This window comes from Equus asinus, chromosome 21 (assembly GCF_041296235.1).
Source record: "Equus asinus isolate D_3611 breed Donkey chromosome 21, EquAss-T2T_v2, whole genome shotgun sequence".
NCBI lineage: Eukaryota > Metazoa > Chordata > Mammalia > Perissodactyla > Equidae > Equus > Equus asinus.
In genome coordinates, this window is record NC_091810.1 from 93,494,227 (window position 1) to 93,520,539 (window position 26,313).

The 26,313-nt window shown below is 34.2% G+C and overlaps 1 protein-coding gene across 6 annotated transcripts in view; it reads right to left on the reverse strand.

The window, feature by feature from the left end:
* HLTF (helicase like transcription factor) overlaps nt 1-26,313 on the reverse strand; it is a 55,606-nt gene that overhangs the window by 26,726 nt on the left and 2,567 nt on the right. For all 6 annotated transcript variants that reach the window (XM_014838541.3, XM_014838542.3, XM_070493625.1 and 3 more), the window contains exons 3-14: nt 19,350-19,516; nt 18,039-18,172; nt 17,407-17,504; nt 16,051-16,125; nt 15,709-15,900; nt 13,006-13,101; nt 10,123-10,198; nt 8,974-9,064; nt 7,372-7,451; nt 7,242-7,286; nt 6,297-6,383; nt 3,703-3,800 (exon numbers count right to left, since the gene is read on the reverse strand). In XM_014838541.3, the coding sequence (XP_014694027.1) occupies nt 3,703-3,800; nt 6,297-6,383; nt 7,242-7,286; nt 7,372-7,451; nt 8,974-9,064; nt 10,123-10,198; nt 13,006-13,101; nt 15,709-15,900; nt 16,051-16,125; nt 17,407-17,504; nt 18,039-18,172; nt 19,350-19,516 (1,239 nt within the window). The remainder of the gene's footprint in view (nt 1-3,702; nt 3,801-6,296; nt 6,384-7,241; nt 7,287-7,371; nt 7,452-8,973; nt 9,065-10,122; nt 10,199-13,005; nt 13,102-15,708; nt 15,901-16,050; nt 16,126-17,406; nt 17,505-18,038; nt 18,173-19,349; nt 19,517-26,313) is intronic.

The window sequence follows — 26,313 nt, forward strand, 5'->3', positions numbered from 1 at the left end:
CAAAACCTGATCTTGCCCTCCTTGAGGACATGATCAGTTTAAAAAACTTGAGGTGGTGGCTGCTGTTGTTGTTTTAATCATGAAAACAACAGATCCTGGAAATTCTGAGAAGAAAAAAATATCATGATTAAATTGGAGAGACAACAGGGAGAAACAGCTGGGAAACTATTAGGTGAGAGATAATAAAGCCCTAGATCAAAATGGCAGAAGTAACAACAGAATGGAAAGAACAGGTATGAAAGAAAGACATTTGGAAGAAGGGACTGATGGGACTTAAGGACTAATTAAATATGGGATATGAAGAAAAGGGAAAAGATAAAGAAGCCTCTGATACTTAAAATGACTGCCTAGAAGAACTGTGAGATAAAGATATAGGGAATTTCTTTTTTTTTGAGGAAGATTAGCCCTGCCAGTCCTCCTCTTTTTGCTGAGGAAGACTGGCCCTGAGTGCACATCCATGCCCATCTTCCTCCACTTTACATGTGGGATGCCTACCACAGCATGGTGTGCCAAGCGGTGCCATGTCCGCACCCGGGATCCGAAACGGCAAACCCCAGGCCGCTGAGAAGCGGACTGTGCGAACTTAACCACTGCCCCACCGGGCTGGCCCCCGGAAATTTTTAAAAAGAAGGTGAAAGCAGGTATAAACATGAGAAAGAGATAATGAGTATGTATTATCATTTCAGACACTTAAAAGATTTTTGGTCACTATAGAATATCTGACAGGAGAAGTATACTAGGAAAATTTAAATACTGGCCTGTAATGCAAGTGTAGATATGGATTTTAAAATTATCAGCAGATAGTACGTGAAGCTACAGGAATGAATCAGATTTTCTAAGGAGAACACGGACAATGAAAAAAGAAGGTGAGGGACAGAGCCCACAGAATACCAATATTTAAAGAGCAGGCTTATGCCTTGATTGGGAGATATGACATGATGTCTGGAATATGATTCAGAATATTCCAGCAAAGAAAAAAATAAAGCAAATGTGGCAAACTTGAAATTCTTGAATCTTGATGAGTAAATAGAGATCTCATGAAAATTATCCTAACACTTTAAAAAAAAAGCCATGCTTTTAAGGAGGCGGGAAAAAAGGCAGACTAAACAGGAACCACGAGAGAAAAATAGAGGTGGAGAAAAACAGTGGCCAGAAAGTTGGGGTAGCAAACAAAATTTGGAAGGGGTCCAAAAGATATCAAAGTCTCAAAAAGGAATACATGATCGATTTTTTAATTTGCAATTTATGTTCATTCCTTCTCTTTACAAAAAGATTTAAGATGGCTTAGAAAATAAGACCTAACAGAAAGCAATAAAAGGGAAACAAAGTCAGGGCAGAGGAAGAGAAAAAGGGAACTGACTGGACATGGCAACCATGAGGTCACTGAAGACGTTCACAAAGACAATTTCTACAGAGGATGGGAGCAAAAACTGTAGTGTAGGCCAAAGAGAGAAAAAAACCTGAAACAGTAAAGGCAAAAATACAGAGAAGAGAGGATAAAATGAGAGACTGAAGGTGAAAATGCAAAGAATTTTATCAAGAAATCTGTTGGAAAAAGGAAGGATACAGAATTCAGTATGAGAAGACTGAATCAATGGTTGCCTTGAAATGGAACAGAGCATATTTGTGGAAGGATGAGACCTGAAACAGAAGACAGTTAACTTTTCCGGAGAAAGAAAACTGTAATAATAGAGGTTCTAGTAACCATGCTAGGTTGTGTGCATGCAGGTGTGTATGTGTATGAAATAGGTGCTAATATTATTTCATTTTCCATTGGGAGGAATAAGTAAACTTGCCTAAATATCCCGAAAAAGTATATGGTGGAGCAGGATTGGTACCCTACTCCCTTAACTGGATTCTTCTCCATGTTTTGAAACAAGGAAGGGAAGATAAGGTAGTTCTAGCCCGCTCATTAGGGTGCTAGGTCATTTATTTGGGTGCTAGGAAGAGAGCTGTGTGTTGAGAGATTACAAAATTCTAATTCTTGACCAGGAATTCCTATATGCCCACCCATCCCTCATCCCTTTAAAAATCAGTTTTTCACAACCTCAAGTAGGCAAGATTTTGCCAAGGTTTCCTTTCTGACATTTATATTACCAAAACTTTTGTTCTTTTTCCAATACAAAATTATAATGAAATACTGATTACCCATTTTTAAAATACATATCCACAACCCCAAGCTCTGAAAGAATCACAGTTCTACACATACCTCCATTAATACTTATAAACCTCACCCCATTAACTGCCATTCAAGTACCCATGTACTGCCCTTCCCACAATGGACCACACATCAAAAGAAAGAGCACAGTTTTGTTGGAATGAAAAAAACAGCAAGAGAACTAACTCATTCTAGTCCTAAGAGGAAAAATGACACACTCATCAGGAGAAGATATAAATTTTTTTAAATACATACACCAAAAACTTAGAATAAAAAGATAAGAGTCAAAGAAGGCAAGGCTACATAAAAGTCAAAAAGAAATTAAAGAGGTCATGGAATTTGACAATTAGACAATAACTACTTATCTTTTCTAATGCAATTTAGAGAAATGGTGGCAGAAGCCAGATTACAATGAGTTAAGGAGTACGTAAAAGCAAGAAGTGAAAAGTAAACCCCAAGAGGTACTACAGTGAAGGAAAGCAGAAAAGTAGCAACTTAAAGGTCAGACCTAGTCAAGAGAAGGTATTTAAAAGTGAAAAAGTTCTGAGTATGTCTCATGAAAGAGCTAGTGGGGAGAGACTGCATAACCAGGCCATGAAAAAGTAACAGATAAAATTCAAAAGCGCAAAGAGATGGAATCCAATGTATAGGCTAAGGTATGGGTCTCTTACAAAGAGGAGGACCTCTTTTACCTCTGACATTAGAGAAGGAAAGGCTGGGAGACAGGCAAATAACCTTGGAGGTGGCAAGAATGGAATTTCACATCCAGTGGTCTTTATGTTCACAGTGCTTCGAATAGCCACTGTTTCATTATAACATGCAGCTTGAAGCTCAAACTGGAAAGGAAACAGAACCAAGCTGCTCCTTACACATAATACATAAAGAAGTTCCATTCCACTGTAATGTTTTAGAACAGAAAAGCAATCTCGAAGGGTAGAAAAAAAATAATTTTCTGGTGGGTAACCTTAAAAGCATAGCTAAGTCAGAATGTTGGAGACTTTATCCTAGCTCCATCATTTATTAGCCGGATGACCCTAGGCAAGTTACTTAATTTCTCTGTGTTTCAATTTGGTCACCTAGAAAATGAGAATAATAGTTGTGCGGATTAAATAAGAAAATCTATGAAAAGAGGTTAAGGAAAAAAATGAGCACACAGGAGCTCACTAAATGTTACAAGTTGTTATAAAAACAGAAGTTATTGTTAGTGGGGTTCTTAGAAAAGACGTTCCAACAATTTATAAATACGGTAAAGTCTTAAATTATATACCTTTCCTACTTTGGGGGACAGAAATGGCAGAGGCAGAAGTATAAACCAAATCTTATGATAGCAATTAGTCATGTTTCTTTCTCTACTATAAATCTTCAAAGAAAACTACTTCAATTTAGCACATATAACTCCAATTCACCTAACGATTACTTGAACTTAGATATAAAGTGCATGACCAAACATCTATCTCCCAATGAATGACTCTTTAACAGAGTACTTTTTACCGCATGTGCCAAATATAAATTATATCACATTTTAAAGGGCTGTGAAGACTTACAATCCAATTGCTTAACACAGAAAGTGGACAGATGATGAGTGTTGTTCTTGGTCTCTCTTCAACATCAGTTTTCTTTGAACCCTCCACTGCAGATGCTCCTAAAACAATGAATCAGTGACACAGCCTTTAGCTGTTTTTTTCTGAATATATATGAAATAAATAAAGAGATAACAATAATGTGCCTCAACAAAAAGAGAAATCAGGCAGAATTAAAATGAAGTAGATGGACTTCTGTTTCCCACCCTGACAAAGTAACAGGAACTAGATTTTACCCTGCCACTTTGAACAACTAAAAATCCAGATATTGATTATTTATGGGGGGAGGTAGAGGATTGTGACTGGGAGAGGACACAAGAAGGACATTTAGAATATCTCCTAATATTCATTAAGTTATTCATAGTTATTCATTGAAATGAACATTGTTTTATGTAGTTTTCTGAATCTGTACCATAATTAATGTGGTAGCCAGACTGTGAGATGGCCCCTAACGATATCCACTTCCTGACAGTCACAACCTTGTGTAATGCCCTCCCACACTCTACTAGAGTCAGTCTGTGTGACCAATAGGATGTGGCAGAAGTGATGGTATGTCATTCATAAGATTAAGTTATAAAAGATGCAGCTTCTGTCTTATCTGCTCTCTCCTTCTCTCTCTGCTTTTCTCTCTGATTGCTTCCTCTAGGGGAAGCCAGGTGCCATGTTGCGAGGACACTCAGGCAGCCTATGTCAGCAAAGACACACTAATTTCATTTTCCATTTCCCTATTGGATAGTATTTACATTATTTCTAATATTTCACTAAAATAATGTGGCAATGAAAACTATTTTTTCATGTCTCCTTGTACATATTTATACAGAGTTCTAGGTGATTCATCTTTAGCTTCATTATATTTGGCCTAGTTGTTTTCCATGGTAAGTTACACTCCCATCCACAATGAGAGTTCCTGTTACTGCATAACCTTGCGTCTATTTGGCACTGTGAGAATTTTTAAATCTCTGTAAACATGATGGGTGAGATGGTGTCTCACTATTCCTTTAATTTGCATTTCCCCAATGATTGAAGTCTGCATATCTTTTCCTATGTGTGCTGGTTATTTAGGTTTTCTTTCTGTGGACTATACAGTCCAGTCATGCACCACTTAACAAAGGGCATGTGCTGAGAAATGCAGCATTACATGACTTCACTGTTGTGAGAAATTCAGAGTGTATTTACACACATCTAGATGGTACAGAATACTATATACCTAGGCTACAGAGTACTAATCTTATGGGACCGCCACCACACAGTCCATCACTGACCGAAATGTCGTTATGTGGTGCATGACTGTATTCTTAGTGGCTCTTCTCCTATTGGGTGGTCTTTTTCTAACTGATTTGTAGAGGGTTCTTTACCAATATTTACCAATATTCTAGATACCAATCCTTTATAAGTTACTTCTCACAAGTATCCTCTTCAGATGGCTTTATCATTTTTCACTTTGTTTATGGTGCCTTTTGATACACAGAAATTTAAAATCTTGTAGAATTTAATCAATCTTTTCCTTATGACTTTTTGTGTCTTATTTAAGAAATCACTATCTACCACAAGATATGGCTTCCATCTCCACTCAATGATTTCTGTTTCTATTCTGCTTCTCTTCTAGAAGTATGTTTTTGGTTTTGTCACAGCTATAACTTTTTAAGTTTTTCTCGTGTTACAGTTACGTTTTCTGCAAGAGAAAGGGACAGTCTTGTGTGTGAACTTAATTCTATGTCAATTCTAATTCTATTCCAATTCTCCCAACTGAAAGTTCTAAAGTTCTTAAAATTTCTAAAATAAGGATCAAGAGTAATCTATCTGAAATGCCTATGTTTTCTATTCCTAATTGTCCAATTCTTAGACCAAAAGTTATCTCCTTATCCTAAATCTATGCTAGCTGAAATACCATCTTCTTAAACAGGCCTCCTTTGTTTTCTTCACAACACTTATTATTTAAAATCATGTTTACTTGTTTATTTTGTTTCCCCCATCATTAGACATAGCTCCATGTAAACAGACTTTCATCTGCTATATCCCCAACATGTAAAACGGAGACTAAGGTGTAGAGACATAATAACTTGTTCCAGATCTCCTCCTAGTTCAATCTCATTCCATCTCAAATATTCAGACTCTGAAAGCAGTGCTGTTTTCCCATGAATTACAAAATATAAAATTACTAAAGATCAGTAACATTCTTAAGTAAAAAGCATATTCTACTCATACTAAGAATTAAATCCTTATATTATAATTTAAATTAATCCAAATTAAGTTAAGTTTTAAAGCAGTCATAAATTGCTCTGTGCCTTCACTAAAGGAACTTCTGCTTCTCAGATGAGTAAGTGACCTCCTCCCATCATATTTTTCACCTAACTAAAACACAGACTAGGAAAAGGTACTAGAAGAAAAACACATCAAAATGTACTTTTTAAAAAATGGGATTATGTATTTTTTCTTTTCTCTACTTTCCAAACTTCTTGTAATATGGTTTTATAACTTTTGTCATTTAAAATTTTTTCCAGTGAAAAACAGAAAAAAACAAACAAAACAAAAGCTAAAAAACCAGCAGATGTACTGACCCTTTTTCAACATCTTCTTTTTTGTTGCAGGAGTAGATGAAGTAAGTGCACATGCAAACTCTGCATCTTCTTTAACTTTAGAAGATCCTGTCATAAAAACCACAGAATCATTAAGATATTAAAAACTAATTCTCTCCTGTGCTTAGGTGCAGGTACTTTCTGAGGATAGGAAACAGAATACCTCTTCCACACTATCTTAAGAGCTTATATTATTAAGTAAAAATAAACTAGTATCTGGTAACCAAAATTGCCTCTTGTGACACTAAGCCTATCTTTCCAGCTCAGAGAAGGAATGTAGTCATTCATGATAAACTCATGATTCTCTTGAGGAAGAGACGTAAAAGCAGGAGCAGCCATATGCAAAGTGATCTGGCCTCCAGGTGGAAGAACTTTTTTCAAGCAAACAGGAGTCTGACTTCTCATGATGAGGCTGCCAAATTTTCAGATCAGTCAGTGGTGATGAGTTATTTTTCAAACACAATACAACTTCTCAACTAAGAGAAATACAATATGATCTGATTTAAAGGAAAAGCAAGAGTATGTTTTAAAGACAAAGAAAAAAGTAAAGATATTCACTGATTATTTCCACAATTGTATGACAATTCGAACTAACAATAATAGTATTGCCAAGAAAGCATTCCCACTCCCCTTGTGTGATTAAATTTATACATATATGAATAAAGTTTTAGTGAAGTCATTTTACAAGTAGTAGAAAATTTTGTTTAAAGTTGGTTTAAATATTTTCTCTTAGATTTTAATTTGAAACTATTCTTTCAATTTGCGTCATTCATTTAACACCCTTGGTAAGCTCCATGAAGTTCAAATGTAAACAGCAAATTTAAGATCTATTACTAAAGAATTCCAAGCTAGGGAAATACAAATCTCTAGGGTTTTACTTTAATAACCTCTAAGTATAGATTTGGATACCGAGATGTATATACCTACCTTTTAGTCTGCTTTTAGTCTCTGACTGCGCATTTTTCAGTTTGCCTAAAAATAAAACCAAACATAAAAATGGTCACACTGGGAAATCAGAATATAGGAACATCATCAAATCAAATCCATTTCATATTACCTTTCATTTTCTGCGGCAATTCACTTGTTTCAATTTCCTCTGAATCGCTGCTTTCAGTGTACTGGATGGCAGTTTTTCTTCTAAAATTAAGTAAACACGGATTTTTTATCAACTCAAAGCAAAATGAGATATAAACATTTATTAAATACAATACAACAAATGCTTTTGTCTTGCCTAAAAAAAATTTCAAGTGTAACTTTTTATTTGACAAATTAAAGTCGGATTTGCTAAAACCATCTTATGTTCATAACCAGATGCATTTACTACACAAAATGCAGTACCACTACTATTATACTAAATTTGAAAAAGTAAATTATTCTAAAAATAGTAATCAGTTCAATACTCAAACACTTACATAAAACTAGAAAAAGAAATGACTCTTATCAAAAACACTTCCATCCAAGATAATGAAATAAACCCTTAAGAGGCAGAAGTATAATTCTTTCACAATGAAAAATATAAACCGTACAGTACAGAGGTCAAGCTAAGTAGAATGAACTCTGGAGTCAGACTGTCTAGATTCAAATCCCTATTCCACCACTTATTAGTTACATGACTTCAGGCAAGTCACCTAATATTCTTCTATGCCTCAGTTCCCTCACCTGGAAAATAGGAATAAAAATACAATCCACTTCATAGGATAAAAGATGTTACTGCATGCAAAGCCCCTAAAATAGTGCCTGTTGCACAGTAAGTGTATATGTATTAGTCATATATGTGTTGGTTGTTGTTATTAGCTTCTCCCTGTCCTCACTATTACTACTTCCACGTCCTTTAATCTGATCTGGTCCACCTAACAGTGCTCTGCTACCCAAAGTTTATGGTCAGTTCTAACGGTTGAGATCTACATAAAAGGAAAACTGAAGAGTCCTGAGTTTGTGATTAGTTCACAAAGGTATTAACAACAGACAACAATTAACAAGCCCCAGTTTTGAGATCTCTGTTGGCAAATAGCTAACAGGTTCAGGTTTGAGGTGACACCTAGAGATACTGATGGTGTACAATATAATACAACAAAAGCCAAGTATTTAGATCTACTTCAGAGGATAAATGAAATTTATAAAGTTAATAGATTCAAGTTGAGATCAGACGAGCATTATGGGATTTATTCAAATTAACTAAATTTGTTAATATAATACTCTCCACTAATAACTTTATCTTATTTTCACTAAAGGAGAAATGAGAAAAAACTGAGATGAGCAAAGAGTGCTTCTGTCAAGTCATCCCATAAATATCCATCAGATTTCATCTCTTCAAAGTCATAAATAAAACTCTTAAGTCTCAACAAAAAGAAAAAACCCAGGGAGCTAGAACTTAGTTACTATGTCAAAGAAACAGGAAAAAAGTGGTAGAAAGACAAGTGATTGAAAATTGCCAATTCACTTCTTTTATAGATTAATATTACTTTTCTTCACCTATAAAATGAGAACAGCCTACCTGCCTAAGTCACAGAGATTTTGGCAGTTTCAACTAAAAGAATCTATTTGAAAGAACTATGAACAGATGTAATGGTCACTTACCTCTCTCTCTCCTACATATAAGAAAATGGAGAAAGACTTTAAACAAACATATTACACACAATCAAACCAGAACAGAGTTTACCTTTTGGGGCGTGAACCAGACAATTCTGACTTGGGATATTTATTCTTTCCCTTGACATCTGAAATACTGGGTTCTCCACTACATCTAGAGCCTTCCATTTCAAAGAAAAGGAAAAACATAAAGTATTAGTAAATTGTCTTAGACGATCAGTGTCCTTCTTAAAACCCTAGTTTTCCAACTCAGTAGTTCAACTTTCTTAATATCTTTACTTCTGTTCTTTCAATCAGCAAGCTACTACTTATTTCCTAATCTAGTACTTCCTCACTAAAAGTACCTTCAATTTTTTTTACCCAGTCTTTCCCTGTAGTCATCCAGCCAATCCCCACACTAGCTGAATTTCCTACTGTACCAAGGCAGCTGAGAGCTGTTGTAAAAAAGTGAACAATAAATAGGTGGTATTATAAATTTACATTTTCAAATCTCAGCTGTCACCTTGTATCACTTACCAACTCTTTTACCTATCACACAGCCTTGCTACCCACTCACCAGAATGATCTATGCTACAATGGATCCTTCGTCTAGATTCGTAACTCCTTTTACTCCCAGCAGATGACCTACTTAACTTTACAAAAAGAAAAATCAGGTATCTTCTACAAAATCCCAATTTTCCTACCTTTTTATTCCCAATTCGTCACCTACTATTCTTACCCTAAAATATTTTAAGTTCTGCTCTGCTCTAACCAATGTTCAGCAATTAATTTTTGTGAACTGCTAAATCCAGCCATATTGACTGCTAAATCTAGAAATTTCTTTTCATTTCTCCTCTGACTTCAGAATTTGGCTCTAACCTATCTTTCTATCCTGACTGGCTGTTATCCATGCACATTACATTATAAACAAACACCATAAACTACTCTGAGGTCCCAGAACAACATATGTTCTATGCTTTGTTTTTTTTTAACTGCCCTTTCAAGGGATTTTTTTCTCAACCAAAAATGCTCTTAATACTCAGCTTCTCTAACTGGTGTACTACTACCACCCAATTCCATCATCACCTCCTTAATGATATTTTTCCTACCAGTTCTCATGATATTCTTTAGAAAAAGAGATCTAAAATTTTTGAATAGAACAAAGACGGAGCTGGAATTACATCATTAAACTGGAAAAATCTAAATCAAATATAGTGTCATGTTCAAAATTAAAGTTTACCTTTAATTTGTCCATCTGTCTTTTCACTGGTATTGTTTCCTCCAAGTTTCATAGATTCATCATTAACACTACATTCCTGGATGAAAAGGTATATTTCTTACAGAGTACTGCTGTCAATTTTAAATAAACTTAAAATGCATGGATTTTATATTGCTTTACTTTACATAATAAAGACTCCTTAAACTGCTACCCCATTCTGGAGGAACAGGGAGAGGTGAAGTAAGTGAAAACGAAAAATATACAAATTGATTAAAATATTTTTCAGAGGTACCTCAAAAAAGAAAACTAGTCAGTCTTTACCCTTTCAAAAGGAATACAAAAAGCAAACCTGCATTATAAATGGCATATTAATTACTGTGAGAAATATTCACAAAATGGGATCTACTTTAGAATTAAAAAAAGCTTTCTGACTACAAACTTTCAAACCAGGAAGCCCTACATAGTAAAAAATAGATCTTTAATGAGGTGGACACCGCCATCCTTTTTCTCTACCCAGGGTGGGTAGAGGTAATAGGAGAGGTCCCAGAGTAAGCCCTTTTACTCTGTCAGGGATTTTCCTGCCAACCCTAACTTCTTCCTTTTTCCTTCATGTGTACCCCTTTGTTTCAAAACACACCAACGTATATATGAATAAAAAGCTTCTCTGAAAAGTAAATTTTATATTTCCATGTGAAAATATTTTTAACTGAGTCTAGTAGCACAGGATCCTTCCAATCTTATTTTTAATTCTAGATTTCATTCTATAGATAGGAAAGTTAAATGAAATTGGGCTTAATTAAATTAATCTTCCAGTTTAAAAAGAAAGATACGTGATGACATCATAACCTCAAAGTGAATCAAAACCTGAGACTGGAGCTCAGAATAGGTGGGCAGGAATACAAAGTAAATTTTGCTGAGAATTAGGGCTAATAAAGGATATTTGATTTTAGTTTTTAAAAAAATACAACTTTAAACATCTTAATAAAATTCCATTAGTTATACTAAAAATGTAGTTGAAAAGATACATACCCTTTTAATGCTGAGTCTAAATAAACGAAACATCCAAATTAACTTTTTAAAGCATTAGCTCTAAGAAACTGATGTTAAAACTACTTTTCATCAAATGTTCTACCCAGTCTTCTTCAATGAGTAAAACCATTTAAACAGTATGCAAAAACTAATAAAAAAGTTTATCCACAAATAAAGGATTTCCTTTACCATTATGCCTTTTATAGTAAATGATTTTGCTCAGCAGCTTTTCCTTCAGAGTTCAAAGATAAACTTTCTATGAAGTCCAACCTATAAAATCATACCATGCTCCAATTTAACAGAATTTAAATCAATGATATTTCACTCTGTAAACATGGAACATCTAAATCCATTTGAAATAATGGAACTTTTACTGCAATAAATTCTTAGTTGGAAATCACATTTTTCAGCCTCAATTTCAACTAATGTAGCAAACTAAATATCCTAAACCATCCCACTACACAACACCTTAAATGCATGGCTCATGGCGGGGGAGGGCAGGTGGAGCTTTATTGATAATTTCTTTTTCTTTTCTTTTTTTTTTTTTTTGAGGAAGATTAGCCCTGAGCTAACATCTGCTGCCAATCCTCCTCTTTTTGCTGAGGAAGTCTGGCCCTGAGCTAACATCTGTGCCCAACTTCCTCTACTTTATATGTGGGACGCCTACCACAGCATGGCTTGCCAAGCAGTACCATGTCCGCACCCGGGATCCGAACTGGCGAACCCCGGGCTGCCACATCAGAACGTGCAAGCTAAACTGCTCCACCACCCGGCTGGCCCCAATAATTTTTAAGCTGATAACTGACAGTGAAGCTGTAAGTAGTCTTAGGTGTTACTCTTAGTTTTAACCACCAAATGTAGCAAGAACAAGATATAAAGCACTGGACTCTTTGGGGTAGGGAACTGAATCTCAGACATTAATAACTGAGTTAAACTCTCAAGGAGAAAATGCAACTAAGTACAGAAATTAATAAAACGATTTCAGTAAGCAGTGGCATGAAACCAATGTGCAGCCTCTCTGAAAACTAAAAAATTAGAGGAACAGCAGTACAGAAAAGTCCAAAAAAGAGATATTTTGCATATACCTTTTGCTTAGTTATTTGCTACTTTTAAGTTTTTTGGACTATCAGCTAAGAAGGAAGAATAATTGTTTCACTCTAATAACATTTATTTTTCCCATAAAACTAATTCATTTTTAACTCTTAGGAAGTGAATATATTATGTGTATATATCCTATACATATAAATACACATAAATTAACTATCAAGAACAGTCACCCATATTCTCATCACTAGGACCTAATTATCACTACTAACATTTGGCACATACGATGTATGTGACTACATTTAGATATATATAAATATGTATTTATAAAATGAGGACTAAAGCTCTATAAACAGATGCATACCTGGCCTTTTTGTTTGTTTTTTTAACTAAAAAATATAAACTAAGTATTCTTCAAAAATAGGATTTTGTATTTGCTAATATTCAATTTTATGGCTATAAAATAATTTAACCATTACCTTATTGAGAGGTGTTTCTTTTCTGCCTTTAAAATAATGCTGGGGAAAAAAGATTTGTACTTATATCTTTGGAAAAAAGGCATTTCTGATAATTTCTTTAGATGGTTTCTTTGAAACGGCATTATTGAGTCAAAGATTATAAAAACACTTTTAAGGCTCTTGATACATATTACCAATTTGCCCTCACAAATGTAGTATCAACTTTCACTTTTAGGAGCACGAAAGAGGCCATTCATCGCATCTCTGAAAACATTGGATGTTATCAATTTTTTGGCAGTTATCTTTTAATGACAAAATTAAAAGATTTTACAATAAACCACACTTCAGAGAAACATACTTACTAATACTTTACCTTTTTCAGTTGATTTTTTTTAATTCTTTCAATAGGAAGAGGTTTACCATCATGGAAGTTGGTAAGAATTACCGCAATGGCTGTCAGAGTTTTGCCCTTTAAAATGTTTTAAAAAGACAAAGGTCAGATTATGAAATCCAGTTGACCAGAGAACATTCCAAAACCAATTTTAAAATCAAATAAGCAAATATTAAGTAGCATTCAAGGCCACAAAAGTGTACTGAGTATTGTATTAAATAACATAAATATTAATGAAAAGTATTTCACTGATTAATTTAGGAAACACTTTCCCAAACTGCATTACTAGGAATTAGTAAATGATTTACTCTATAAAATATCATAACCATCTCCGAGAAATGTCATTTTATTGAACTATTGCTGTTCTAAGATTTTTACATTTAACTCTAAACTAGTAACTTTATCATGAAACTAGAATTATTTGCTTGCTATGGAATTCAGAGCTAATGTAAAATGACTAGTAATTCTAGTATGTACATGAGACAACAATTTTATTAAATTTCACTTAAAGATTATTCCAAGACTTAAAAGCTATAACTTACCAATAAAGCATAAAGGGCATGATATTCTTGTGTTTTTCTTAAATGGAAACAATTTTTCATTATTTTCCACTGCTGAATTTATAATTAGCAATACAGATATAAATCTCTGGCAATTTTAAAGCAGCTTTCAAAGTGTGGTCCACAGGCCCTAGGGGTCCCCAGGACCCTTTCAAGGTGTATGGTGTAGTGAAAACTACTTTTGTAATACTACTAAGACCTTATTTGTGTTGACACCTGTAGTAACGCCACAAAAAGCAATGGTGGGTAAAGTGCTGGTGCCTTAGCATGAAACAAAGCAGTTGGTACTAGATTATACTAGTGGTCACTGTATTGTTAACTGCCACAAACTAACAGAAAAAAAAAAACCCAGTTTCACTTTAAGAATGTTCTGATGAAGCAGTGCACGTTAATTTTATTAAATCTAGCCTCTTAAGTACACATCTTTGTAATATTCTATATAACAAGATGGAAAATACACATATTTCTGTTGCATACCAAAGTACAAGGGTTATCTAGAGAAACAGCACTTGTGAGACTGAGCTGCAAGCTCAACTAACCACAATACATCATCACTTTCTCATGCATCACCATTTTTACTTGAAAGAATAACCAACAACTAGTTATTCATGACTGCGTGGCAGACATTTTCTTGAAAAGTTAAAGTGAGGCTAGCACCTTCAAGGGAGACAACTGACAGTATTTGTCGTTAATGATAAAATTTGAGTTTTCTAGCAAAAAATTAGAATGTTGGAAAACCTGTATCCGACACTAAAAGCATAGCAAATGTAAATGCCTTTCTAATAAGATCAGCAGTAATATCAGTGAATATAAATTTTTGATATTGATAATGAAATGCGTCAACATTTGATAGACCTGTGTAACTCAGTATACCAATATTTTAAAAATGAGCAATGCCTGATGTTATAAAATCATCCATGGGTAAAATATTCAATGTGCAACCTACACCAATGGATTTTAACAGAACAGAGCTTAAAAAGTTCACTGACAGAATTTTTAAGTCCACATAATTGCTAACCTTTAATAAACTATATTTGCTTAATTTTGTCATACTGAATACCTACAATTATCTAAAAAGATTATCACAATACTTCTCCCTTTTCCAACTATGTACCTATATGCGAACTAATTTTCTTTATATACTTCAACAAAACACTGTATCACAACATACTGAATGACAAAGCAAGTATGAGAATTCAGCTGTCATCTATCAGGCCAGACATTAAAGAGATTTGCGAAAATGTAAAACACCAGTCTTATCATCAAAATTGCTTTTGTTTTGGAATACTTTTCACCTAAAACTATGCTGTGTTAACAAATGAGTTTTTGTTACTTTAAAATTTATTTTAATGGCTAATACTGTAAGTAAGAGATATATTAATAGATACCAGCCACAAAAACAAAAGCTCTTTGGGATCCCCAACAATTTTTAAGAGTGTAAAGGGTTACTAAGACCAAAAAAGTATAAAAACTGCTGGTGTAAGGAATCCTAAATATATATATTTTATACTCTGCATATCACAATATTTGTGAAAGAATACAAAAAATTTCACATTAGGTTGTCTTTTTCCTTTAAGAAAATCCAGGGGGCTGGCCCCGTGGCCAAGTGGTTAAGTTCTCGAGCTCCACTTCAACGGCCCAGGGTTTCGGCAGTTCAGATCTGGGCAGGGACATGGCACGGCTTGTCAGGCCAGGCTGAGGTGGAATCCCACATGCCACAACTAGAAGGAATCACAACTAAAAGTATATGACTACGTACCTGGGGGCTTTGGGGAGAAAAAAAGGAAAAATAAGAAATCTTAAAATGTTAAAAAAAAAAAGAAAGAAAATCCATAAAGGATAAGCTACCTTGAATTTCAAAAGAAAACTGAGAAACACACGTTTATATCATTACCATTAATTATTTTAATTGTACCTTAACCAAACAAACGAAAAATTTTTAAAAAAAACAAAAAAAACCTTCCCATTATTTTAAGTGAAAACCATGGGAAAAACCATGATCGACACTGAAAGTGAAATCTAGTCTCAGACTGGCACCAATATATTCACATCTCTATCTACTTCAAAATTACTTTCTATAAAATAATAACTATAAAATAAAATTTTATTAACTCAAGATATTTACCAAACCCATATCATCAGCTAAAATTCCTCCATGGACATTTTCTGGTCGGTCCTTCTCAGAAAAATTTGTTATCGTATTATAGTATAAGTCACTTCGCTGTTCCCAGAATGGTGGAAGTTCTTTACTATTTTCCCGTGAAACCATCCAAGCTAGAGCTTGTTTTTGATGTGGAAGCAATGGCGTTTCAATGGCCTATAAATAAAAGGAATGTCATAAATACATTCTTTTTTCCCCATATAGAATCTGGAAAACAGTTGATCTTGTGATAAAAAAAAATGTGTAGATTAAACAGCATATTTTAAAATTCCAAATAGTTTTAAATAGAAAATATTGGCTCAGTACCTCAGCTGGTTCCATTTCATGAGTTTTATCATCTTCCTTTAAATCTTCAAACAATTTGTCAAATTCTGTTTTAAGCTACAACAAATAGCAACAAGAAACATTACTAAACAAACCAATTAAAAAAATAATTACACTTCATTCAGAGATTTTAAGTCATTTAATTAACTAAGAGTCAAATACCAAAGGTACCTAAAATAATTCTTTCAGATACTACACTACTCATTGAAAGGAAAACAAACAGGTGCTTTAGGTGTAAAAGGTAACTGTGTTACAGTCGAAAGAATACAGGACAGAGCATTCTAAGTCCTGGGTTTTAGTCACAGCTCTGTCACAAACAAACCTATATATAACTGTGGGCAAGACACTTAATCTTTATGGCCCTCTTATTCCGGTAAAATGAAAGTGATGAACTCGATTTAGCATGTCTCTAAGGTTCCTTCTGTCATTGAAATTCTGTGATTCTATTGTTGTATTCAAACCATTTTGGCAGATCCTACCAAGTACATTTGACTTTCTTTCAAATCAGTGACATTTCATTTATCCTCACTGCAATAAAGAATTTGCTATATGCTACAAAATATTAGAATGGTTTCAATCTTATGAGAATACAGTTGGTTCTTTACATTTCTCTAATCCAATTTTACAGCAACATATATGTGTTATGATTATTTTGTAAATTAGCACAAGTACACAGCAGTAGACCAAAAGAAACCAGGCCAAGTCTAAAAAGTTAGGAAAGGTAACCTAGAGTTTTACCCACCAGACACAGGCTCAAGCCCTTCTAACAACGAGCAGAGAACATACAGTAACTACAATCAGAATACTGGATAACACTGATGGGTAAAGGAAAAAAAAGGTTTTTGATGTAATTTGTAAACTGATCTGCATTAATTTATTCTATATCCATTTTTCTCAAACTAACTCAGCATAACAGTATCTTGGATTATAAATTAGACAAAGTAAGAACTAGACTAATGCCCAAGATTTGGAATTAATTTTTTTAGCACTGCATTTGCAACCTTACTGAAAAAAGGAGTAAGTTTCAAGCTTCAATTTTTTTAAAATTGGTATCTGGACATTTAAAAAAGTTCAAACAACACAAAAACATTAAAACATACTAAGACATCCCATGCTTATACAGTAATATGTGTGTTTTAATGTATGTATAAATGTGTGTGCATGGATATATTCCTTATCACTGCTTTTTACATAAATATTTGCAATATATATTGTTTATTGTATGTGTTTCATAATAATATATCTGAAGATCATTAATACCAGCACATATTATCTTATTCAATCAATCTTCAACATTTAAAATTCACTTTTAGATTATAAAATACAAGAGAAGCAAACCTGTTCAGTTGTCATCTGTACTGCAGCATGTACTGGCATACTATAGCTTGGTCCAGCTCTTCCGGAGCCCCAGGCACTTTCCAAATTGAATCCAAAAGCTATAATGTACAAAGTGAAAATAATAAAATCACTAAATGAAATAAATCACCTTTTAATTAGCTTTTAAAACTTGTATAATAAGCTGCATGAAAAATTCCCTTAACATATTTAAATTTTTTAAGCTAAATCTTAAGTTATTCAAAAACACACTATTAAAATAATTCCACATTATTTGAACAAACTCTTGCCAAACAAATAATACTTTTTCATTCTCTACTGGGAGATCCTTTCATCTGTAATTTATCAAAAAGAATGTTTAAAATTAGGGATTTCCAGATATTATCATTGGGGGAAATTACGGGATGCAATACAGGACCTCCTTGTACATTTCTGTGTATGTGTGCAACCTCTGATGAATTTATTTATTTCAAAAGAAAAAAATTCAGGATTTCCTTAAAAAAGTTATAACTTGGAACCTTCAGAAAAAATTAGTTTAGCCAACCAAACTCAAAGTATTACTTAAAGGAATAAATGTTTTATAATTCATGCATTTAACAATATCAAAATAAGACTAGGTTAAACCCGAAACTTACTTTTTGGTGCAGGACCCAATTTAAATCCATGTTTCTTCAACTGATCTAAAACCGCTTTCCTATTTTCTTCTTTTCCCCAAAAAGTCATATGCAGAGGCATGGTAAAAGCATTGTGTGCACCAAAAGGAACTACCCTATTATATTTAAGAAGAAAAAAAACTGAAAAATTAGAAGTTATTTTTTTACTCCCATTAAGAATCTGTTAAATGTTCTAAGTGTCACATTCAAATTTTGCATGTAAGCAAAATAGGAAGGAACTAGTTGGGCAGACTAGAAAGACAGAAAAAGGAGAGAACAGAATCAACAACAATCAGAAGAAAATGGTGGTTTTTAGGAAGAGAATGCCAAAAGAAACTGAGACGATGTGATAAAGCAGTGTTTAAATATAAAGTATAGCATACAACCAAGATTTTAAGACAGGTAAAATAGTAAGTTTAATTGAGAAGGTAGAGCTTTCACTAACAGAACCAGTAAGGATAGCAACCTATTCCGGGAGAATGGGGAATGATTTGTAAGAAGTGTTTCTGAATCAGAGTTCACTAAAAGTTTATTCTCAGTATCTGAAAAACTTGATGAAATGACAAAGGAGAAAACAAGTAAACAAATGACGTGAGAAGGTACTGCTGAGCATTTATCTTCCAAACTCATCTTTTCGTATCCTAAACATTCCATACTTAAATTGAGATCACAAACACAAATGCCTAAAAGAGAAAAGGTAACCAAGGAGACCAAGAGTTGAAAAAACAGAAGATGTAGTAGAACTGGGAGAGTATGCCCTAGCCAAAGCTGCTCCACTCATCTGATGCCATGTGGAAATGAGGGTCCAGCATTACCAGACCTTCCGTTTGTCAAGAGAAATCTTTGTAAATTACTTTTATATTTAGGGGAAAAAATTAACATGCATAAAATATAGAATATCCAAATATTCAAATATTGGAAAGGAAGGAAAAATTTTAAGTGTGTAGCCAAAATGAAACTCACCTACATCTGATCAGAGGCTACCAGTTTACAACCTCTGATTTCAACAAACGCTTCCAAACTCCAAAATCTACACACTAAAAGGCTTGGAGAGAGAGAGTGGACTTCCTAATATTTGAACCAAAGTCCACATGGTAATAACTCAACAGGAAAGTGAGGGATAGCTACTTGATGGCTAGGGTAATGGAGACAGAAGAGAGGAGAACTAAAACATTTATGGAACACATACTAAATAAATAGTGATAAAAGTTGTCAGGGCAACAATACAGACTTTTAAATTCAAAGATCACTACAACTCACAATTATTAAAACTAAACTCTGAAAGTACATTACCCTTCAACTTGTGCCAATTTGTTGTCCATGATATAGGCCAAAGCAGCTGCTAGATCTTTCTTTAAATGGCCAACCTGATTTCCATTCACATTGTTTACTTTAATTGCATTCTTATCATAGGGGTTATTGGGCTCTCGTTGTAATGCAACCATTTCATTATTATTGACCTAATAAAAATAATGAAAACAGCATAAACAATAAACATACAATAATAGTTTTCTTCATCATACTTTATCTGGGATTTCTATTCATTTTTTTAATGCTTAATGAATAGCACTGTATATAAGAAATGTATTATTTTCTTGGACTCATATTTCTATAAAAATATTGAAGAATATGTTTTATAATGATTCTTTTATAATATTTTTCTAATTTACATTCATTGGGAAGTTAAATCCTTGATAGCTAAAAGATACAAAAACTAAATAACAGATTCACACTAATATTTTCAACACATTAACTTCTGAAAATAGGTAATCTTTACTGAGTGCTTACTATGCACCAACATTGTTCTAAGTACATTACATAGATTGACTTATTAAATCCTAACAATCTTATTGGTAGATACCATCATTAACCCCATTTGAAGGGTTACTATGATGAAGCCCAGATGAAGACACTAAAACACAGAATAAATAACTTGCCCAAGCTAATAAGTAAATAAAGCTAACAAGGAGCAGACCTAGGATTTGAATCCAGGCGGGCTGCTTCCTAAGCCTGAATTCTCCAGACTCTAAAACGGGGAAAAGGCATTAATTCTAAGTCAGAATGGAACTGGAATAAGAAAATACATCTGGGGACCGGCCCCAGGGTCAAGTGGTTAAGTTTGCATGCTCCACTTTGCCGGCCCAGGGTTTAGCCAGTTCAGATCCTGGGTGCAGACATGGCACCACTCATCAGGCAATGCTGAGGCAGTGTCCCACATAGCAGAACTACAAGGACCTACAACTAGAATATATAGCTATGTACTGAGGGGGCCTTGGGGAGAAGAAGGAGGAGAAAAAAACAAAAAAGACTGGCAACAGATATTAGCTCAGGTACCAATCTTTGGGAAAAAAAAAAGGAAAATATAGCTGGCCTTCAACTCACGCCATTCTCTGACTGCACCTGATTAAAAATTGCCTGAGTGACATTATTAAAAATGGAAGAATAAGAAATTCCAGAGAGTCTCTCCTCCATAAAAGCCAAGAAAAGACTGGCAAAAATTCTAAGAATCAACTTTTTTGGACTCTGGAAACTAACCAAAGGATTGCAGAAACCTGGGGAGTGTTAATTCAAGAAAAACAAGTGATTATCAGTGCCCTAATTCTATCTTCAGCTCTCAGCTACACGATAGCCTTTAAAAATAACCTGCTGGGATTCTTTGTGCAGCCTAGCAGTTACCAGAGGGAGCACAATGGAGCAGAATCTTTCAAAGATTCATTTCCAAAAAACTGTCATTATCTGACCTGTATGATGGTCCCTAGAAGACCTCCACTTGCAAAGCTGTTTTATTTGATCTCTGAGCTCACTCAGTCCAAAAACCCCTCCTTTTCCCCCTAGAAAAAAAATTTTAACTAAAATTTTAAATATGTTCAAAGACCTAAAGCAAACCATGTCTAAAGAACTAAAGGAAAGCATGAGAACTACGTCTCACCAAATAGAAATTTTCAAGTTAAAAATTACAATAACTAAAGTCAAAAATCACTAGTGAGGCTCCACAGCAGACATGAGCAGACAGAAGAAAAAGTCACTGAAGTTGAAGATATGCCAATTAAGATTCTAGGCTCTGAGGAACAGTTATAGAGGCAGAAACAGAAAGAAAAAAGGAGAAACATGACTAGGCCTCAGAGACCTGTGGGACAAGAAAATGCATACCAACATATGCATAATGAGAGTCTCAGAAAGAGAAAAGAAAGAGGGGTAGAAAGAATATGCGAAGCACTAACAGCAAAAAATGTCCCCTATTTGATGAAAAATATTAATCTACATATCTAAGAAGCTCAATGAACTCCAAGTAAAATAAATTCAAAGAGATCCAAATCCAGACATACCATAAGCAAACTGTGGAAAGAATCCTGAAAGCAATGAGAGGCAACGCATTACATACAGGGGGATCCTCAATTAGATTTACTTCTGATTTCTCATCAGAAACTACGGAGGCCAGAAGACAATGGGACTACTTTTTAAAGTGCTAAAAGAAAAAAACTGAACCAAGAATTCAGTATCTGGCAAAACCATCCTTCCAAAATGAAGGAGAGATTAAGACATTCCAAGAATAACAAAAACTTTGAGAATCCATCACTAGCAGACATGCCCTCTAAAAAATATTAACAGGGGAGGGCCCCTTGGCCGAGTGGCTAAGTCTGTGCACTCCGCTTCGGCAGCCCAGGGTTTCACTGGTTTAGATCCTGGGTGTGGACATGGCACAACTTCTCAGGCCATGCTGAGGCAGCGTCCCACATACTACACCTAGAAGGACCCACAACTAAAATATACAGCTATGTACTGGAGGGATTTGGGGAGAAAGAGCAGAAAAAAAGAAAAGAAATATTAACAGGAGACCCTTCAGGCTGAAATCAAAGGACAAGAGACAGTAACTTGAATCTACAAAAAAAAAATAAAGAGCACAAGTAAAGGCAATTATATAAGTAAATAGAGAAGACAGTATAAATTTGGGGGAATTGTAATTTTTTTCTACTATCTGATTTAAAAGGACATAAAACAATCACTATAAATCTGCACTGATGAGCATACATGTATATAAAGATGTAATTTGTATGATAATAGCACAAAAGAGTGGGGAGAAGGAGAATGGAACTATCTAAGCAAGGTTTCTATACACTTTTGAAACTAAGCTGGCACTAATCCAAACTAGATTCTTATGAATTTAAGATGTTAACTGTAATTCTCCAGGGCACTACTAAGAAAACAATTCAAAATATATAGTAAAAGAAACAACCAGCGAATTAAAATGCTGCACTAGAAAATATCTATTTAACACAAAATAAAGTAGTAACATGAAGGCCAGACCCAAGGGCCACATATTGCATGATTCCATTTATTATCAAATATGTAGAGTAGGAAAATCCATAGAAACAGAAAATAAATTAGTGGATGCCAGGGGCTGAGAGGAGGGAGTAATGGAGAATGATTATTAATGGGTATGAGGTTCTTTTTGGTGTGATGAAAACGTTCTGGAACTAGACAGTGGGGATGGTTGCACAACCTTGTGAATATCTAAAAACCACTCAATTGTACACTTTAAAATGATGAAATTTATGGCATGCGAATTATCTCAATTTTTTAATTGCCTGAAAAAGACACAAGAAAGCTGCTTTAAACCTCTCCCAGCTTCTGTCTACTTACTGGAGACTTCAGGCCTCACCAACAAGATTATCAGACAGATATTTCTCTCTAGCCCTTTGGAGATATTCTGTGAGGCATAGCTCTATTCTTTCCCTGCCTCCCTCTCCTCTGCCACAGCCTAAAGCATGATCTTCTTTAAACCAGAACATGTAAATCCCACAACTATAAAACCCCAAGAAAGTAGGGCAAAAAAACATTTATTGAGCATTTTATCTCAAACAAGATAATTAAGGTAACTGTCATTTATTAAAATAAATTATCATGTATTAAAATTAGATCACTGCCATTTACTATAGACAACTAATTAGTAGTAGAATTTATTTTTTAACACTTTTTTTTTAAAGATTTTATTATTCCTTTTTCTCCAAAAAGTCCCCCAGTACATAGTTGTATATTTTTAGTTGTGAGTCCTTCTAGTTGTGGCATGTGGGATGCTGTCTCAGCATGACTTGATGAGTAGTACCATGTCCGCACCCAGGATCCGAACCAGCAAAACCCTGGGCCACCGCAGTGGAGTGCACAAACTTAACCACTCGGCCATGGGGCGGCCCCACTAGCAGAATTTGAAATAGAATACATACAGGCCAACATGTTGGAAACTATTAAAAACAAAGAAAACATGGTCCAAGCAGCAAGATAAAAAGGACATTAAAAAAAACTTGAAGGTTAAGATAGCAAGAAAAAGACAGAATTAGAACTAATTATAACAGTATCTCTAGAATAGAAAAAAAAAATCTACTTTATTATAAAATAAACTTTTTTGTTTTTTGAGGAAGATTAGCCGTGAGCTAACATCTGCTGCCAATCCTCCTCTTTTTGCTGAGGAAGACTGGCCCTCAGCTAAAATCCATGCCCATCTTCCTCGACTTTATATGTGGGATGCCATGTCCACACCCAGGATCTGAAACAGCAAATCCCAGGCCGCCGAAGCAGAATGCGCCAAGTTAACCACTGCACCACCGGGCCAGCCCCAAAATAAAGTCTTTGATGGGTCACAAAATAAAAAATTCAACCATAAGCTTATTGAAAACACATTAAAAAAAGTTACAAATTAACAATGCCAATATTACATAACAAAACTTAGGTGATATCGCCAATGCAGTACTTTGAAGAATGTTTACAAGATTAAAAGCTTTTATTATTGAATAAGATTAAAATTAAGTATTCAACTCAAGAATCTAAAAATAAAATATAAAATGAACCTAAGGAAAACAGGATAAGAGAATATAAAAATTAATGAACAAAGAAAAATCATTAAAAATAGTCCAAGGCAGGTTGCTTGAAAAGATGAAAAGATGTATCTCTATGAAGGCTAATCAATAAAAAATAGACACATATATATAATACAAAGAATGAAAAAAGGAATATAAGCATAAACACAACTAAAGTATTTTTAGGTATTAATGATTACTATGTACAACTGTGCGGCAATAAATTTGAAAATCCTAATGAAATAGATGTTTTCCTTAAAAAAAATAAATTGAGCAAGCCCTTATGGCCTAGTGGTTGAAGTGCAGCACTCTCACCACTTCGGCAGCCCGGGTTTCCTTCGCAGTCGCAGAACCATACCACCCATCTATCAGTTGCCACATGGCAGCCTAGAACTACAACAATTAACAACTAGGATATACAACTATGTACTGGAGTTTTGGGGAGGGGAAAAAAAAAGGAAGATTGGCAACAGATGCTAGCTCAGCATCAATCTTTCCCTACAATCAATCAATCAAAATTTTTCTTAAAAAAAGAGTAAAAATAAGAATTGCCAAAAGTGACTCAAGATGTATCTTAATTATGTTGAGTCTGAATGAAGCAAGACAAAAAGTACATACCACATGATTGAATGCATATGAAGCTCTAGAACAGCCTAAACTAATCTATAGTGATAGAAATCAGACTGGTGGTTGTTAGGACATGGGCAGGGAGGAATGATTGCAACAGGATATAAGAGAAGTTTCAGGCATGATGGAAAGGATCTGTATCTTGATTCGAGTGGTGATTATCAGCTATCTAACTTTATCAAAACTCTTGTAATCATAGACTTAAAATATGTGCATTTTATCATATGTACATCACATCTCAAGAAAGCCGAAAATACTAAGTATGATAAACACCTCAATTTTTATATTTTTTTCATAAGTCATCAACTCCAAAATGTCCATCAATAAGAAAATTACAAGTATGATACAAATTTGTATTGACATGAAAAGATATTCCTAATATTTTACTAAGAGAAAAAAAAGATGATCACTATAAAAGACATACGACCTTATTTTTATTAATGCATAATATGATTTCAATTTACATGCATATGTTCACAGAGTAAAGTGTGGAAGGCATAACAAAGTGAGTAAGTTACGGTTCTAGATGGGAGACTTTAGGGAGATTTAATGCTTTTACGTAGCCATTTTAAAATAACAAACAGGTATTACTTATAAAATAAATAATAAATATTTGAAAAAATTAAAAAATTAAGTGAGATTACCTTTAGTCAGCCCACCACATTTTTATTACCTTACCAGTGTCATAGACATTATTTTAAGATCAACAAACAGTGATTGTTGTAAGATCAATGACAACCATAATCTAATATTTCCTGACAGCTTAAAATAATTTAGAAAACAATCTAAGTTTTGAAAAAACAGCAGAAATCCAAAACAGAAAAGCTCAGAGATGGACCTAAGAGCTAGAGAAGAGCTGGATATGAAATAAAAACTGACAGATTTCAGGAAAAAATCAGAAAAGAAAAACTATTTCAGAATTAAAGACTAAAGTAGAAAGAACAAAAAAGTGAACAGATCTTGTGAAAAACACGGTAAGGGAAACAAATGATAAAAACACAGAAGTGAAAAAAATATGATATAAAAGATTTCAGAGGAAGTGATAGGCATATGCATATGGCATACGTATATGCAGAGAAGATCTAATATATAGAGAAGAATGGAGTCCCTGAAGAAGAAAAACAAGCTTTGGAACAAAGTAAACATTTAAAACTATAATTAAAGAAAATTTTCTGAAATAGAAGAAAACGAAGTTACAGAACAGTCAAAACTAAGATATACACTAATGAAACCATGGACTTTCAAGATAAGGAAAAACATCCTTTAGGTATCCAGGTGAAAAAATTCCAATTCACTTATATGAGAGAGAAACCACATTAGCATCAGAATTCTCACCCGGAACATCAAGAAAATATGGTCAAGGATTTCATATTCAGCCAAATTGCCCTTCAAGTATAAACATCACAATTAGAAACATACAAAAACTCAGGAAATATTGTTCCCTCCTAAGGAATCTCCTAGACAACACATTTCAGACAATCACAAAATGATCTGAGAAGCTCCAATTCAAAGAAAATATGGGAGAACTGAAAGACTAAACAAATCCAGATCATGAAATTCTTTCCCAAGGAATCTCCTGCTTCAGACAATCAAAAATTATTTGAGAAGCTTCAACATAAGAATAACATGGGGGAATGGAAGAACTGACAAATACAGAAGTTTCCATGGAACAACACATACAGTTTCTGCAACAAATCAATGACACGAAAAAAAGGAGGGGATGACTTAAGACATGTAACAACCAAAGGTACTATATGAACTCTGTTTTGATACCGATT